The sequence below is a fragment of the Mobula birostris genome, chromosome 16 (assembly GCF_030028105.1).
Source record: "Mobula birostris isolate sMobBir1 chromosome 16, sMobBir1.hap1, whole genome shotgun sequence".
Taxonomy (NCBI): Eukaryota; Metazoa; Chordata; class Chondrichthyes; order Myliobatiformes; family Myliobatidae; genus Mobula; species Mobula birostris.
In genome coordinates this window covers 2408183-2423787 of record NC_092385.1, presented here as the reverse complement: position 1 = coordinate 2423787, position 15605 = coordinate 2408183, and the positions used below count along the sequence as shown (strand labels likewise).

Sequence of the window (15605 nt, the reverse complement as noted above, 5' to 3'; positions counted from 1 at the left end):
TCAGAACCCTGGGGTGCAGTCCATCTGATGACTTATCCACCTTAAGACCTTTGAGTTTGCCTTGCACTCTTTCCTTTGTAATAGCAATGGCACTCACTCCTGCTCCCTGACACTCATGGACCTCTGGCACACTGCTAGTGTCTTCCACAGTGAAAACTGATGCAGAGTAATGATTAAGTTCACCAGCCATTTCTTTGTCCTCCATTACTACCTCACTGGCATCATTTTCCAATGGTCTAATATCAAATGTCACCTCCCTTTTACTCTTTATATAACTGGAAAAAAAAACTTCTGGTATCCTGCTTTATGTTCCAGTACTTGTTGTTCGAACATGTACAGACTTTTTTTTCTTGTCATTATTCCCTAAACAATGCAGTATAACAACTATTTTACATGGCATTTACATTGTATTAGGTATTATAAGTAATCTAGAGATGATTTAAAGTATACGGGAGGATGTGCGTAGTTTATCGTGGATCGGGATCGAAAAAAAACGGAAGTTCTCTTACTAAGTCTGAACAGGTACACCTGGTATTATTTAGCGTCAGCTGGTCAAACATTTGTCTTAGTATATAGTATATATTTTACCTTTCTATGCATATAAAACACTTAAGAAACGTATGTTCAGCGCCAGGCTCAGGAACGGAAATTCCCGAGTTCAATCCAGTGACAGACCACTCCCGAGTGCACTGTCCATCCCTGCCGGGTTGATGTGGAGGATTAAAAACCCAAAACTCCAAAACCCAGTAATTAAACCACTGTGTTGCTTAGTAATAATTGTAGCTTTAATCGGGCCAGGGCTTTTCTCAATTTATCCTTCAAAATTGTTCCGATCGTTGACCAACTGTAGCCTAATGCTTTTCCAATGACCGATGGCATTTAATCTCTTTCCGATCGCTTTATTATTTCCACTTTATTTTAAATTGCGATCCTGATTACTTTCGTGAACAGAAACTGTGGATTCAGAGCCTCGCCGCCAGGTCCTAATATCCACCACACTGAGACCGGTTAAATAAGGTTCGGGATTCCACTGGGTCCTAAGGTCCACTACATTTTGATAGGTTGAATAAGGGACTTGAGCATTCGCATTTTTTTGGTAACCGCGAGGGGTCCCGGAACCAATCCCTCGCAGATAAGGAGGGCCGACTGTGTGTGTATATAGGTAAGTGACGCTACGTGCAGGGGTATCTACATAAGGAAACTCTGACAGGAAATAAAGTGACTCTTGGAAAGAGAAACTCTTCTAGGTAGCAGCACAGGCAGATGAAGACACGACAGAGTGAGTCTCTCAGTGTAGGTATGAGGTGTGGAGTGTCAGTGTAAAGTGAAAGTGGATGGGGGGATGAAGGGGGTAGTGAGGGACTGTGGAGAGGAGTGTGTCAGTGGAAGTAGGTAAGTGTGGAGTGTCAGTGAATGGAGGGATGAAGGGGGTAGTGAGGGACTGGAGAGGAGTGTGTCAGTGTAGGTATGAGGTGTGGAGTGTCAGTGAATGGGGGGATGAAGGGGGTAGTGAGGGACTGTGGAGAGGAGTGTGTCAGTGGAAGTAGGTAGGTGTGGAGTGTCAGTGAATGGGGGGATGAAGGGGGTAGTGAGGGACTGGAGAGGAGTGTGTCAGTGTAGGTATGAGGTATGGAGTGTCAGTGAATGGGGGGATGAAGTGGGTGGTGAGGGACTGTGGAGAGGAGTGTGTCATTGTTAGGTATGAGGTGTGGAGTGTAAATGTAAAGTACCTATGAATGGGGGGGGGGGACCATTTCTCCTTACAATGGATTCTGGTTAATTAGGCAATCAGTTAATTGTGGCAGCCACTGATTTGGGACAACACTTAAAGAACAAAAAACTAATCAGGAAAATAGCTGGGATTCCCTTTATTTGGAACACCATGCCACATAATTGAAACTATTGCGAACAGTTTCTAACTAGCATCAATTGTGTGTATTTGTGTAGCCGTTAGTTGCTATACCGTGCTCAGAGCAAACAGTTTTTAAGCATTGTCAGTTGCAAATGCTTGTGCTCAAAAAGCAGCAGTCTTTTTTGTCACTGATGGTTGGCAAGAAAGAAGCAGTTTAAGACAATTCAGAACTGCTTTGCTCACTGTGGTTTCGAGCACTCAGGCTTGGAGATACCAGAATCGGCTGGGAGTGAAAATGAAACAATTTCACGACTTCATGTTAGGAGTTATGAAGAATTTGAAGGTATTAACAATCATCTTGAATGTTACAATAAAAATAAAGATTTGGGGGATGCAATAATTGAAAGCATTGTGTGAAGACAGACATTATCTGCACTAGGAGTTCATTTACAGTCAATCAAAAGAACACGACAGCGTACACTGGATGAATTCCTCCAATAATTGCTAGGAAGCATTACAGTTTCATAGTACTGTAGTGGTAGTGATGGTGTTCGTATTTGTTCTGTATTTCACTTAAATACATAATTTGTTACTCAGTTTGGCTTTTTTATACCTTTATAACTATTTCCATGAAGCTTTGGCTTTTCAGGGTAGCCAGTTAATTGAGCCAGAGTGTACTGGTCCTGATGTGTCCCAATTAACAGGAACCCAGTGTATATACATGAAATTGCCAGTCTGACAGCAGCACAAACTTCATTTTAATCTCTAACTTTGTTTCTGTGCCTCATGCATGTGCTCACGTTCCATTGGGCATTGGGACAGCTCCATTCAATTGCAGCTTTCTTTGCTTTTCTTCTTTACTAATTAAGTATACAGTGCCTTTAAAATGTATTCACCACCACCCCTCCCCCTTGGAAGTTTTCATGTTTTCTTGTTTTGCAACATTGAATCACAGTGGATTTAATTTGGATTTTTTGACTGATCAACAGAAAAAGACACTTCCGTGTCAAAGTGAAAACATCCCTACAAATATATTACATATAAAACACAAAATAATTGATTGTATTAGTATTCACCCGCCCTTAATATGACGCACCAAATCATCACTGGTGCCGCCAACTGGTTTTACAAGTCACATAATTAGTTAAATGGAGACCTATGTGCAGTCAAGATGTTTCAATTGATTGTAGTAAAATTACACCTATATTGGGAAGGTCCAACTGCTGGTGAGTCAGTATCCTGGCAAAAACTACACCATGAAGTCAAAAGAACACTCCAAGCAACTCCGCAAAAAGGTTATTGAAAAGCACAAGTCAGGAGATGGATACAAGAAAATTTCTGAGTCACTGTATATTCCTTGGAGTACAGTTATGTCAATCATCAAGAAATGGAAAGAATATGGCCCAGCTGTAAATCTGCCTAGAGCAGGCCGTCCTCAAAACCTGAGTGACTGTGCAAGATCGGGACTAGTGAGGGAGGCCACCAAGAGATCTATGACAACTCTGGAGGAGTTACAAGCTTCAGTGGCTGAGATGGAAGAGAGCACGCATACAACGACTGTTGCCCAGGTGCTTCACCAGTCACAGCTTTATGGGAGAGTGGCAAAGAGAAGTCCACTGTTTAAAAAAAAACTCATATGAAATCTTGGCTAGAGTTTGCCAGAAGGCACATGGGAGACTGTGAAGTCAGTTCTATGGTCTGATGAAACCAAAATTGAGCTCTTTGACCATCAGACTAAACATAATGTTTGGTGTAAGCCAAACACTACACATCATCAAAAACACACCATCCCTACCCTGAAGCATGGTGGTGGCTGCATCATGCTGTGGGGATGCTTCACTGCAGCAGGCCCTGGAAGGCTTGTGAAGGTAGAGGGTAAAATGAATGCAGCAAAATACAGGGAAATCCTGGAGGAAAACCTGATGCAGTCTGCAAGAGAACTGTGACTTGGGAGAAGACTTGTTTTCCAGCAAGACAATGACCCCAAGCATAAAGCCAAAGCTACACAGAAATGGCTTGAAAAACACAACAAAATTAATGTCCTGGAGTGGCCAAGTCAGAGTCTAGACCTCAATCCAAATGAGAATCTGTGGCTGGACTTGAAAAGAGCTGTTCACTCATGATCCCCATGCAATCTAACAGAGCTTGAGTAGTTTTGTAAAGAAGAGACTCTTCCTTCAGTTAGTCCTGACGAAGTGTCTTGAAACGTTGACTGTACCTCTTCCTAGAGATGCTGCCTGGCCTGCTGCGTTCACCAGCAACTTTGAATAAATACACTGTGATTCAATGTTGTAAAACAATAAATTATAAAAACTTCCAAGGGGGTGAATACTTTGTATAGGCACTGTACCATCTTAACCACCGATAATAAATAAGGTTTTAAAATAAGACATGGGGGTAGAATTAGTCTACTCTGCCATTCCATCATGACCTGTATATTATCCTTCTCAACCCCATTCTTCTGCCTTCTCTTTGGAATCTTTGATACTTTGAGGGAGGGAGGAAGTGAATGGGCAAGTGTAGCATTTCACTTCCTTGCAGGGATATGTGCCAAGAGGGATATTAGTGAGGAGGGGTGAATAGTCAAGACCATCATGTAGGACAGCGGAGAGTGGGGCGGGACTAAAGATGTACTTGGTGGTAGGATCCCTTTGGGGTGGCAGAAGTTGTGGAGAGTGGCGGATGTGTTGGATGTGGAGGCTCATGGGGTTGTAGGTAAGGACAGGAGGAACTCTATCACTGTTGAGGTGACTGGAAGATATCTGGGAAATGGAGGATATGCAGGTGAGGGCATCATCAATGGTGGAGGAAGGAAATCCCCATTCTTTGAAGAAAGAGAGGCTGATCCTTGAAGAAGGAAAGGAAACCTGCATCTTCAGAACGGGTGTGGTGGAGACGAAGGAACTGAGAAAAGGGAAGAACGTTTTTACCAGAGACATGGTGGGAAGAGATAAGGTCAAGATAGCCTTGGAAATTGGGTGGTTTATAAAATATGTCGGTTGACAGTGTATTTCCGGAGATGGAGACCGTGATCGAGAAAGGGAAGAGAGCCATCAGAAACGGACTAAGCAGGGTAGAAATTTGCCGCCTCCCTGGCCTTTACTCAGGACCTCAAACAGAACTTCCATGTGAGGCAGTGCTTCACCTGCAAATCAAATGGAGTTGTCTAATGTATCTGGTGCCCCCGATGTTAATGCCGCTGCCTCTACATTGGTGAGGCTTGATAGCTGGAGAATCGCTTGTTGAGCACTTCCGCTTCATCTGCCCTGCCAAAAGTGGAATTTCTCCATGGCCAACTATTTAAATTCCTTTCCCCATTCCCATTCTGCCATGTCAGTCCGTGGACTTCTCTTTTGTCCCAATGCATTCCCTCTCGGGTTGGAAGAGCAACATCTCATATTCTAACCTGATGGCATGAATATCAATTTCTCCTGGGTTTTTTTTTTTTGCTTTTTCTTTCCCCCACCCCTTCCTGCATCTTTCATGTCCCTCCAACTTCCCTTGCTCCCATGGTTCACTCTCCTTTCCTATGAGATTCCTTCTTCTTCAGCTCTTTACCTTTCTCACCCACCTGGCTTCACCGATCACTTTCTGGCTTGTCATCCTTTCCCTCCCCCCACCTTTTTATTCCTACAATTTCCCCCTTCCTCTCCTTGGCCTGAAATGTCAACTGTTCATTCATTTCCATGGATGCTGCCCGACCTGAGTTTCTCCAGCATTTTGTGTGTGATGCTCCAAATATCGAGCATCTGCAGAATCTCGTGTTCGTTTTCTATTTGTCTCCATGGGTAAGGGATTAAGGCACAAAGGGTCTGCAGAGTGTTGGCAAACTGGAACCCGGTTGGCTTGGTGATAGGAAGCAGAGAGTGGTGGATGGATTTTCAGACCAGAAGACTGTGACCAGCAGTGTTCCACAGCAACTGGAAGCTTTGTTTCTAACAGGTATAAATGATGGAAGAAAATGTAGTGGTCTCATTAGTACATTTGCAGACAACATAAAAGTTGGTTGTGATGTCCAGTACAAAGATAGTTGTCTAAGGATACAGCGCATACAAATCATCAGGAAAAACTGCAAGGAATGGTGGTTTATGAAGTTTAATCCAGAAAAGAATTGAGGTCATGCACTTTGAGATATTAAATACCAATGGGATCTATAGAGCATATGTACTCTGTATATCTTGGAGAGATCTTGGGGTGCAAATGTAAAGATTCCTGAAAATGGATGCAGGTGGATAACTTTGTGAAAAGGCTATTTGACGTGCTTGGCGTCATGTTTTAGTTGCACCGAGTATAGTGCCCAGTTGTGGTCACCACCCTACCAAAGGGATGTGAAAGTACTTGGAAGATGACAGGAGATTCACCAAATGTTACCTGGAGTGAAGAGACTGGGGTTCTTCGCTCTGAAAATTGGAGCTGAGGGGTGATCTTGCGAAGGTTTATAAAATGAATAGTATAGATGGCTAGAATCATAAGATGTGGGAGCAGAATTAGGCCATTCAGCCCATCGAGTCTGCTCTGCCATTCAGGAATCCTACAACTCCATATAACTGCCTTCTTGACATATCCTTTGATTCCCTGACCAATGAGGAAATGATCAACTTCTGGATTAAATATATCCACAGACTTGGCCTCCACCGCAGTCTGCGGCAGAGAATTCCACAGATTCACTACTCTGGGTAGAAGGATTCTTCCTTACTTCTGTTCTAAAAGGTCACCCCTTGGTTTTAAGGCTGTGCCCTCTAGTTCTGGATACCCCCACCTCAGGAAGCATCTTCTCTACATCCACCTTATCTAGTCCTTTCAACATTTGGTAGATTTCAATGAGATCCTCGCGCATTCTTCTAAATTCCAATGGGTACAGGCTCAAAGCTGCCAAACGCTCCTCATAAACAAGAGAAAATCTGCAGATGCTGGCTATCTAAGCAATACACGCAAAATGCTGAGGAACTCAGCAGGCGAGGCTGCATCTATGGAAAAGAGTACAGTCCACCCCTTCATCCCGGAATCCTCTGTGTGAACCTCCTCTGGACCCTCTCCAATGATAACACATCCTTTCTGAGATATGGGGCCCAAAATTGTTGACAATACTCTCAAGTGCGGCCTGACTAGTGTCTTATAAAGGCTCAGCATTATCTCCTTGCTTTTATATTCTATTCCCCTTGAGATAAATGCCAACATCGCATTTGCCTTCTTTACCACAGACTGAACCTGTAAATTAACCTTCTGGGAGTCTTGCACAGGGACTCCCAAGTCCCCCTGCACCTTTGATGTTTGAACCTTCTCCCCATTTAGATAATAGTCTGCACTTTTGTTCCTTTTACCAAAATGCGTTATCGTACATTTCCCAACACTGTATTCCATTCTGCCACTTTTTTGCACATTCTTCCAATTTGTCTAAGTCCTACTGCAATTGCATTGCTTCCTCAGTGTTACCTGCCCCTCCACTTATCTTAGTATCATCAGCAAACTTTGCTACAAAGTCATCAATTCCATCACCTAAATCATTGTCAAACAATGTGAAAAGTAGCAGTCCCTGTATTGTCCCTGAGGAACACCACTAGTCACTGACAGCCAACCAGAAAAGACCTCTTTTATTCTCACTCACTGCCTCCTGCCTGTCAGCCATTCCTCTGTTCATGCCACACACATCAAAGTTGCTGGTGAACGCAGCAGGCCAGGCAGCATCTATAGGAAGAGGTGCAGTCGACGTTTCAGGCCGAGACCCTTCGTCAGGACACTCTGTTCATGCCAGTATCTTTCCTGTAACGCCACAGGATTTTATCTTGTTAAGCAGCCTCGTGTGTGGTACCTTAACAAATACCTTCTGAAAATCCAAGTAAATGACATCCATTGCCTCTCCTTTGTCCACCCTGCTTGTTACTTCCCTAAAGAACTCTTAACAGATTTGTCAAGCAAGATTCTCCTTAATAGAAACCATGCTGACTTTGACTTATTTTATCATTGGTCTCCCAGCACTTTCCCGACCACTGAGGTTAGGCTAACTTGCCTATAATTTCCTTTATTTTGCCTTCCTCCCTTCTTAAAGAGTGGAGTGACATTTGCAATCTTCCAGTCCTCTGGGACCATGCCCGAATCAAGTGATTTTTGAAAATCATGAGCAATGCTTCAGTTATCTCTTCAGCAACCTCTCTCAGGACTCTGGGATGTAGTCCATCTGGTCCAGGTGACTTATTCACCTTAAGACCCCTGAGTTTGCCCAGCACTTTTTCCCTTTGTAATAGCAACAGCACTCACTCCTGCTCACTGACACTCACAGACCTCTAGACCTTGCTGGGTCTTCTACAGTGAAGACAGATGCAAAGTACCCAATAAATTCATCTGCTATTTCTTTGTTCCCCATTACTACCTCATCAGCATCATTTTCCAGTGGTCCAATGTCAACTTTCATCTCCCTTTCACTCTTTATATAATTGAATAAACTTTTAGTATCCTGCTTTATATTATTGGCTAATTTGCCCTCTTATTTAATCTTTTTCCTTATAGCTTTTTTTAGTTGCCTTTTGTTGGATTTTAAAAGCTTCCCATTCACTTTTGTTACCTTATATACCCTTTCCTTGACTTTAATGCATTCTTTAACTTCCCTTGTAGGCTAAGGTTGCCTACCCCTGCCATTTGAGAACAACTTCTATGGGACATATCTATCCTGCACCTTGTGAACTATTCCCAGAATTTAAGCCATCTCTGCTCTGAGGTCATCCCCACCGGTGTCCTCCAATCCACCGGGGCAAGTTCTTCTCTTGTGATTCCCTTTATTCCACTGCGATACCGATACATCTGGCTTGTGCTTCTGCCTCTCAAATTACAGTATGAATTCAATCACATTATGATTACTGCCTCCTAAGTGTTCTTTTATATTCAGCTCCTGAATAAGATCTGGGTTTTCACACAAAATCCAATCTATGATGGCCTTTCCCCGAATAGGTTCAAGCACAATCTGCTCTTTAAAAAAAAAATCTCATAAGCATTCAATAAATTCCCTCTCTTGCAATCCGACACCAACCTGATTTTCTCAGTCTCCTTGCTTATTGAATACCCCATTACAATTGTGTCATTACCCTTATTACATGCCTTTTCCAGCTTCTTTTGCAATCTCAACCCTACATCTTGGCTACTATTTGGAGGCCTATATATGATTCCCATAATGGTTTTTTTTACACTTGCAGTTTCTTAATTCCAACTACAAAGATTCAACATTCTCTGACCCTGTGTCACCTCTTTCTAAAGATGTAGTTCCATCTCTTACAAATAGAGCCACACCACCGTCTATGCCTTCCTACCTGTTCTTGTGATACAAATTATATCCTCTGATGTTAAGCTCCCAGCTATGGCCTTCTTTCAGCCTTACTCAGTGACGCCTCCAATGTCAATCCGACCAATCTCTAATTGCACCACAAATTCGTCCACCTTATTCCAAATGCTACGTGCATTTAAATACTGCACCTTCAGTCTTGCATTATTCAGCCTTTTGAACTTTGCGTCTGTGGTACAATTTAACTCTTTGCTCTGTCTGCATTTGTACCTAATCATTGGCTTGTCCTTCCTTACATTCATGTCTACTTACCACCCATCATCTACTTATAAACCTGCTGGCTCATCCTCAGCTCTAACCTCCTGGTTCCCATTCCCCTATGATATTAGTTTAAACCACTCCCAACAGCTCTAGTAAAGCTGCCCACAAGAATATTGGTCCCCCTCAGATTCAAGTGCAATCTGTCAAGGTCCCACCTGCCCCAAAAGAGGTTCCAGTGATCCAGAAATCTGAATCCCTGCCCCCGCTCCAATTCTTCAGCCATGCAATTATCTGCCATCTCATTTCGCATGGCATAGGCAGTAATCCTGTGACTATTACCCTCGAGGTCCTGCTTTTCAGCTTCCTTCCTAACTCCCTGTATTCTGTTTTCAAAACCTCCTCCCTTTTTCTACCTAATTCATTGGTACCAATATGTATCACAACTTCTGGCTGCTCACCCTCCTATTTCAGGATATTGTGGACATGTTCGGAAACATTGCAGACCCTTGCACCTGGGAGACAAACTACCGTCCATGTTTCCTTTTCATTTCCACAGAATCACCTAACTGACCCCCTGACTATAGAATCCCCTAATACTGCTGCCATCCTCTTCTTTCCCCTACTGTTCTGAGCTACAGGGCCAGACTCAGTGCCAGAGGCACAGCAGCTGTTGATTCCCCTAGGAAGGTGTTCTTCTCCCCACCCCCCCCCCCACCGCCAAAGATTACTCAAAATAGAGTACTTATTGTTGAGGGGAATGGCCACAGGGGTTCTCTCCACTATCTGATGATCTCCCTTCCCTCTCCTGACAGTCACCCGTTTATCTGTCTTCTGTAGCCTTGGGGTGACTACCTCCCTGTAGCTCCTGTCCATCACTGCTTCCCTCTCCCTAACAATCTGAAGGTCATCAAGCTGAAGCTCCATTCCCTAACACGGTCTGGAGAGCTGTAAACTTAACCTGAGAGAAGATTTGAATAAGTTTTCCTCAGAGGGTGATGAATATCCCGAACGAGCTGTCAAAGGAGGTGGAGGAAGCAGATACAATTGCAACATATACAAGGCATAGGACAGTAGATAGGAAAGGCATTGAGGGTACAGGACTAAAGCATATATGGGACAAGGTGAGCAATGACTATGAAAGTGAGAAGAGTTAAATGACAGTGTTTTACAGTAGGTAACGCTGGTGTTTTCTGGTAGGTATGGACTCGGTTTTACGGTAGGTTACACTGGTGTTTGGTAGGTACAGACTCGGTGTTTTACAGTAGGTAACACTGGTTTTCTGGGAGGTAACACTGGTTTTCTGGGAGGTAACACTGGTGCTTTTTGGTAGGTATGGGCTCAGTTTTATGGTAGGTTAACACTGGTGTTTTCTGGTAGGTAAGGACTTAGGGTTTTACAGTAGGTAACATTGGTGTTTTTTGGTAGGTATGGTCTCGGTGGCAGGTACAGATCAGTAGGCCAAAAGCCATTTTCATACTATGTGACTGATTGATTCGTGCTACTTAGTTTAATCTAACTGCATTTGTCTGTGAATGATGCACATAGTTTTGAGGAAGATGGTTGGATTGGTTTTCTGGTAGCGTCAGGTTGGATTGGTTTTCTGGTAGCGTCAGGTCAATTGAGCCAATCTGGCTGCTTTCAGATTGTGATGCTCTGCCAGTGAATTCTCCCATGATACTAACGCTTATCTTCTCTTCTCTTTTTGCACAAGTTGGAAGTGACCGAGAAGGAGAAACTGCTTCCGGAGAGCCATGATATCAACGCTACATCAGCTCAATTATTCTGCGAAAGTACGGCACAGCCTTCAGGTTTAAGTGTTCCTGTGGATCCAGTAGTGGGTGACACTGGGACAAAGGCTCAGGAGTCTGTTGGAAACTGTCCTGAGGTTGCTGATGTAACTGTGGAAAGGACAGTGACATGGAGTTCATCTGTAAATGAGAACTCTGACACATCTGTTGGAAGCCAAATGGACCCTATCAAACAACTCACTGAAGGGCAGGTCCCATTAGAAAGGCCTAGTGAGGGCACCACATCACCGTCTCATTCATCTGTGGAGAACACCAACCAGGTGAAGGAAAGTCTTTCTGAGGAAAAGGTTGAAGGTAATCACCATTTGTATCTTTTTAAAATTTAGTATTCTGTTTGGAGGTTGGAGATGCTATAAATGAACTTCAGTTTTTTGGTTTTCTTCACGGCTCTGATTTGTACCTCTGCTGAAGCATTGGCCTTCCTAATGAGAGAATTTGTATGGTGTAAAAGCTGTCTAGTTACAATTATATTGGGCCTTGGTGAGAACGTGCCAGGAGTTTTATGTACAGTTTTGATTGCTTTATCTAAGAAGAGCTACTTGCTACGGAGGGAGTGCATGACATTTTGTTCCCTCTAAGCTGTATGTCTGTGGAACGAACTTCTTCCAAGCAGAGTTCCTTGGTATTTTTAAGGTAAAGTAGATTGCTTCTTGTTAAGCAAAGGCGTGAAGGGGCAGGTGGCTATGAAGAGTTCCTGTCTGCCTCCAGTTGAGGCTGCACTTGTATCAGCCTTTGTCATAAATGACAGAGCTGGCTCAAGAAGCTGAGTAACCTCCTGTTGCTCGTTTATATGTTTGTGTCATCATCATCATCAGGTGCCATGCCCAGCTTGAGCTTTGACTGCCATGGCCCACACACTCCTGTTTCAGGTCAAGTGGATCAATTCATTGGTATTCATTTCTAGTTCTCTGGCTGCTGTCTGCATCATCATATGTTTGTATATTATATTTAATTCCATTGAGTGTAGTTACCTTCACCTTAATGCTTCTCATGCGAGAGAGTTCCACATTCTTTCTTTTCATTATTTTATCTGATAAGGAATTTAAAGAGGTGTGGTGCAGTGATGTAGTGGTTAGTGTGGAGCTTTGCAGTACCACCTGTAAGATCAGGGTTTGATTCTCGTCACTGTCTGTAAGGAGATTGTACATTCTCCCAATCACCATGTAGGTTTCCTCCCACATTCTAAAGATGTACAGGTTAGGGCTATGTTCGCACCAGAAGTGTGGCGATACTTGCAAGTTGCCCAACATAATCATCACTGATTTGATTTGATGCAAATAGCGCATTTCGCTGTGTATGTAACAAATAAAGCTCATCTTTAAATCTATTATCTTTACTCAAGCTATTAGTAACAGTTTTGTAGCTAACCTGAATATTTGTTTTCTCCCAAGTGGGCCCACCTTCCCAATGTCCCCTTTCCCAAGCCACTTCATAATGCTGCCCTCCTTATGCGCTCTATCTGATCAGCTTTCGTGCTAGTAATCTTCGCAGCTTATTCAGTGATGCTGTATGCCCAGTTCTATATTATCCAGCATCAATACATCAGTGCTGTTCACCAGGAGATTGATCAATGCTGAAGGGCAACCGTGGGTTTTTTTTTTTGGCACACACTCCAAATGGAGCACTTTGGTTGGTGCTCAGACAGATTCAGTATCTTTGCACTGCCTTCATTTGTATCTTCTGAAGGCAGGGGTTATTTTGGCCCATCAGGTCCATACCAGCTTATGGTGCAATCCTATTGGTCATAAATCTTTTACCCCCTCCCACCCCAATCCATTCCTCTACCACTCATCGACAGCTTAGTGAAGGATTAGCATGCCATCCTGCACGTGTTTACATTGTAGGAGGGAACTGGATGGACTAATCAGCTTCATACAGCATGGGCAAACCTGGGTTGCTGAAACTGACAGGTGACAGCTTTACTTTCTGCAGATGACACAAAGGTTGATGGAGCTGTTCGAGAGTGTAGACGATTGTCAAAGGTTACAATGGGGCATTGACAGGTTGCAGAACTGGGCTGAGAAGTGACAGGTGGAGTTCAACTCGGAAAAGTGTGAAATGATTCATTTTGGAAGATTGTTCTGACTTCAAGTTAATAGGGTTAATGTCAGGAAACGTACCAGCATGGAGGAACAGAGGGATCGTGGGGTCCATGTCTATAGATCCCTGAAAGTTAATGCTCAAGTTGATAAGGTGGTTAAGTAGGCATGTGGTGTGTTGGTCTCCATTAGTCGGGGGATTGAGTTCAAGAGCCCACAGTGATGTTGCAGCTCTATAAAACTCTGGTTAGACCACATTTGGAGTATGTATTCAGTTATGGTTGCCTCATAGAGGGACATGGAAGCTTTAGAGAGGGTGTAGAGGAACTTTCCCAGGATGTGGTCTGGATTAGAGAACAACGAGGATAGATTGAATGAACTAGGGGTTTTCTCTTTGAAGTGAAGGAGGATGAGAGGCTTTTAAAATGATGAGGCATTGATAGAGTGGACAGCCAGGGATCATTTCCCAGGGTGGAAATGACTAATACAAGGGGGCATAATTTTAAGTCGATTGGACAAAAGTATGAGGCGGGGGTGTTAAAGTTAGGCTTTTTACACAGAGAGCAGTGGAAATGACCTGCTAGGAATGGTGGTAGAGGCAGATACATTAGGGGCATTTAAGAGACTCTTAGGTACAAGGATGATAGAATAATGGTTATGTGGGAAGGAAGTTTTAGATTGATCTTTGAGCACATTAAAAGATCGGCACAACATGTTGGACTGAAGGGCCTTTACTGTAGTGTAGTGTTCTGTGTATACTAACTGAGCCATTGTTGCTCATTGCGTCTCGTGACCAGTAACTATAGTTGGACACGTTCTAATCAGTCAAAGAAATTTGCTCATGAGCTGACATGGTTTATACTCGGAACTTGTGCTTATATGGTTATATAAGTAAGTCAATAGCATCATAACATTTTAAGTAACATTTCAATATTAAACACACTGCATATTTTCCCCGTATGAACATATAACATCATTGCAACACACCAATATCGCTGAATCAGTGGGAGCCCTGGGCTGAATACTTGGTTTCCTGCAACAACACGGTCTCATCAAGGGTTGATGGGAGACAGTGCTACTTGAACGGGGTTCCTAATGTCCAGTCTATTCCGCAATTTAGTTTTCATTGCATACATTACAGAGATATGTTGGAAATGGAAGCAACGTTTTCAGTGCTTTCGTGGCTATCTCAGGATATTTAGTCTTGACTTTGATCCAGAATGCCGGCAGAGATGTTATGTCAAACATACTTTTCAGTCCGCTGTCATTTACAAGCTCGAGGAATTGATCTCCTTCCCACACTGACATGGATGACGCATGCGTAATGACCTCACGTGCGTAATGGCTCAACAGTGCATGACAGGGAATGAGGAAGAGTGCTGCTGACTCATACCGTTTCCTCGTGGCCCGGTAGCACATGCCTTGCGGTGGTTGGGGACCGCTGATCTAGGCCATTCACAAACTTTGATCATTGCTCATTCTCTGTATGTTCAGAAATCTTTCAGCTGTCATTGTGCTGCCTGTGTGTTTGTTTTCTCCAGTTATGTGAATGCTGAACTGCACTCTTGGTTAAGTGTGATGTCATGCACAGTTTGTGAATTTATGTAATTCAGAAGCATGCCCTTCCTCACCTTGACTGATTCACAACGCAGCAATAAGAAATCCATTCCCAGAAAAGCTCACATGCCACATCCTGTATAAACTTGGCTTCAGATTGCACATGAAGTGCATGAAGCCAGGACATGGATGAGCTTCCAGTCTGTCGACTTTGCAACATCAGACCCAGGGGAGAGATGACTGCCAATACACAACATTGGTAGAATAATCTGCATCTTGAGAGTTTTTGAGGTGAGTGTTAGAGAGGCAACCTTAGCACAATGGGATCATGTGGGATAAAGTTCATGCCTTTAAGTTTGCTTCGCATAAGGTGGTATCACATGACTCAATCCATCCACACCGCCCCTAATCATTTTTGAATCGGAAATGTAAAACCTTTTCAAAGCTCCAAGTACATTTATTTTCAACGTATACAATATACAGACTTGAGATTGGTGTCGGACCCACAGCCTTGCTCTGACCTGGACCCAATCTGGCCTGGCACTTAAATCAGTCAGATGTCAGCTACTTCCTCACCCTCAGACCCGGGTCCTGCCACCTTGATTTCTCCTCGCCTTGCCTCAGTTCTGCTGCTTTGAATTGGCTCCATTCACTCCAGTAATGGCCATACATTGGTTTGTTTCATGCTCTCTGGTTCAGGCCCTGCCTTGCACCCTCGATCTTTATTGTCCTATGGCAATTCCTACATCAGCTTTTTAAAAAGTTGATCATAGAATCAGAATCAGGTTTATTATCACCGGCACGTGATGTGAAATTTG

At 43.4% G+C, this 15605-nt stretch overlaps 1 protein-coding gene across 7 annotated transcripts in view; it reads left to right on the top strand.

Moving 5' to 3' along the window:
* usp19 (ubiquitin specific peptidase 19) overlaps positions 1-15605 on the top strand; it is a 218843-nt gene that overhangs the window by 72944 nt on the left and 130294 nt on the right. For all 7 annotated transcript variants that reach the window (XM_072280210.1, XM_072280211.1, XM_072280213.1 and 4 more), the window contains one exon: positions 11095-11485. In XM_072280210.1, the coding sequence (XP_072136311.1) occupies positions 11095-11485 (391 nt within the window). The remainder of the gene's footprint in view (positions 1-11094; positions 11486-15605) is intronic.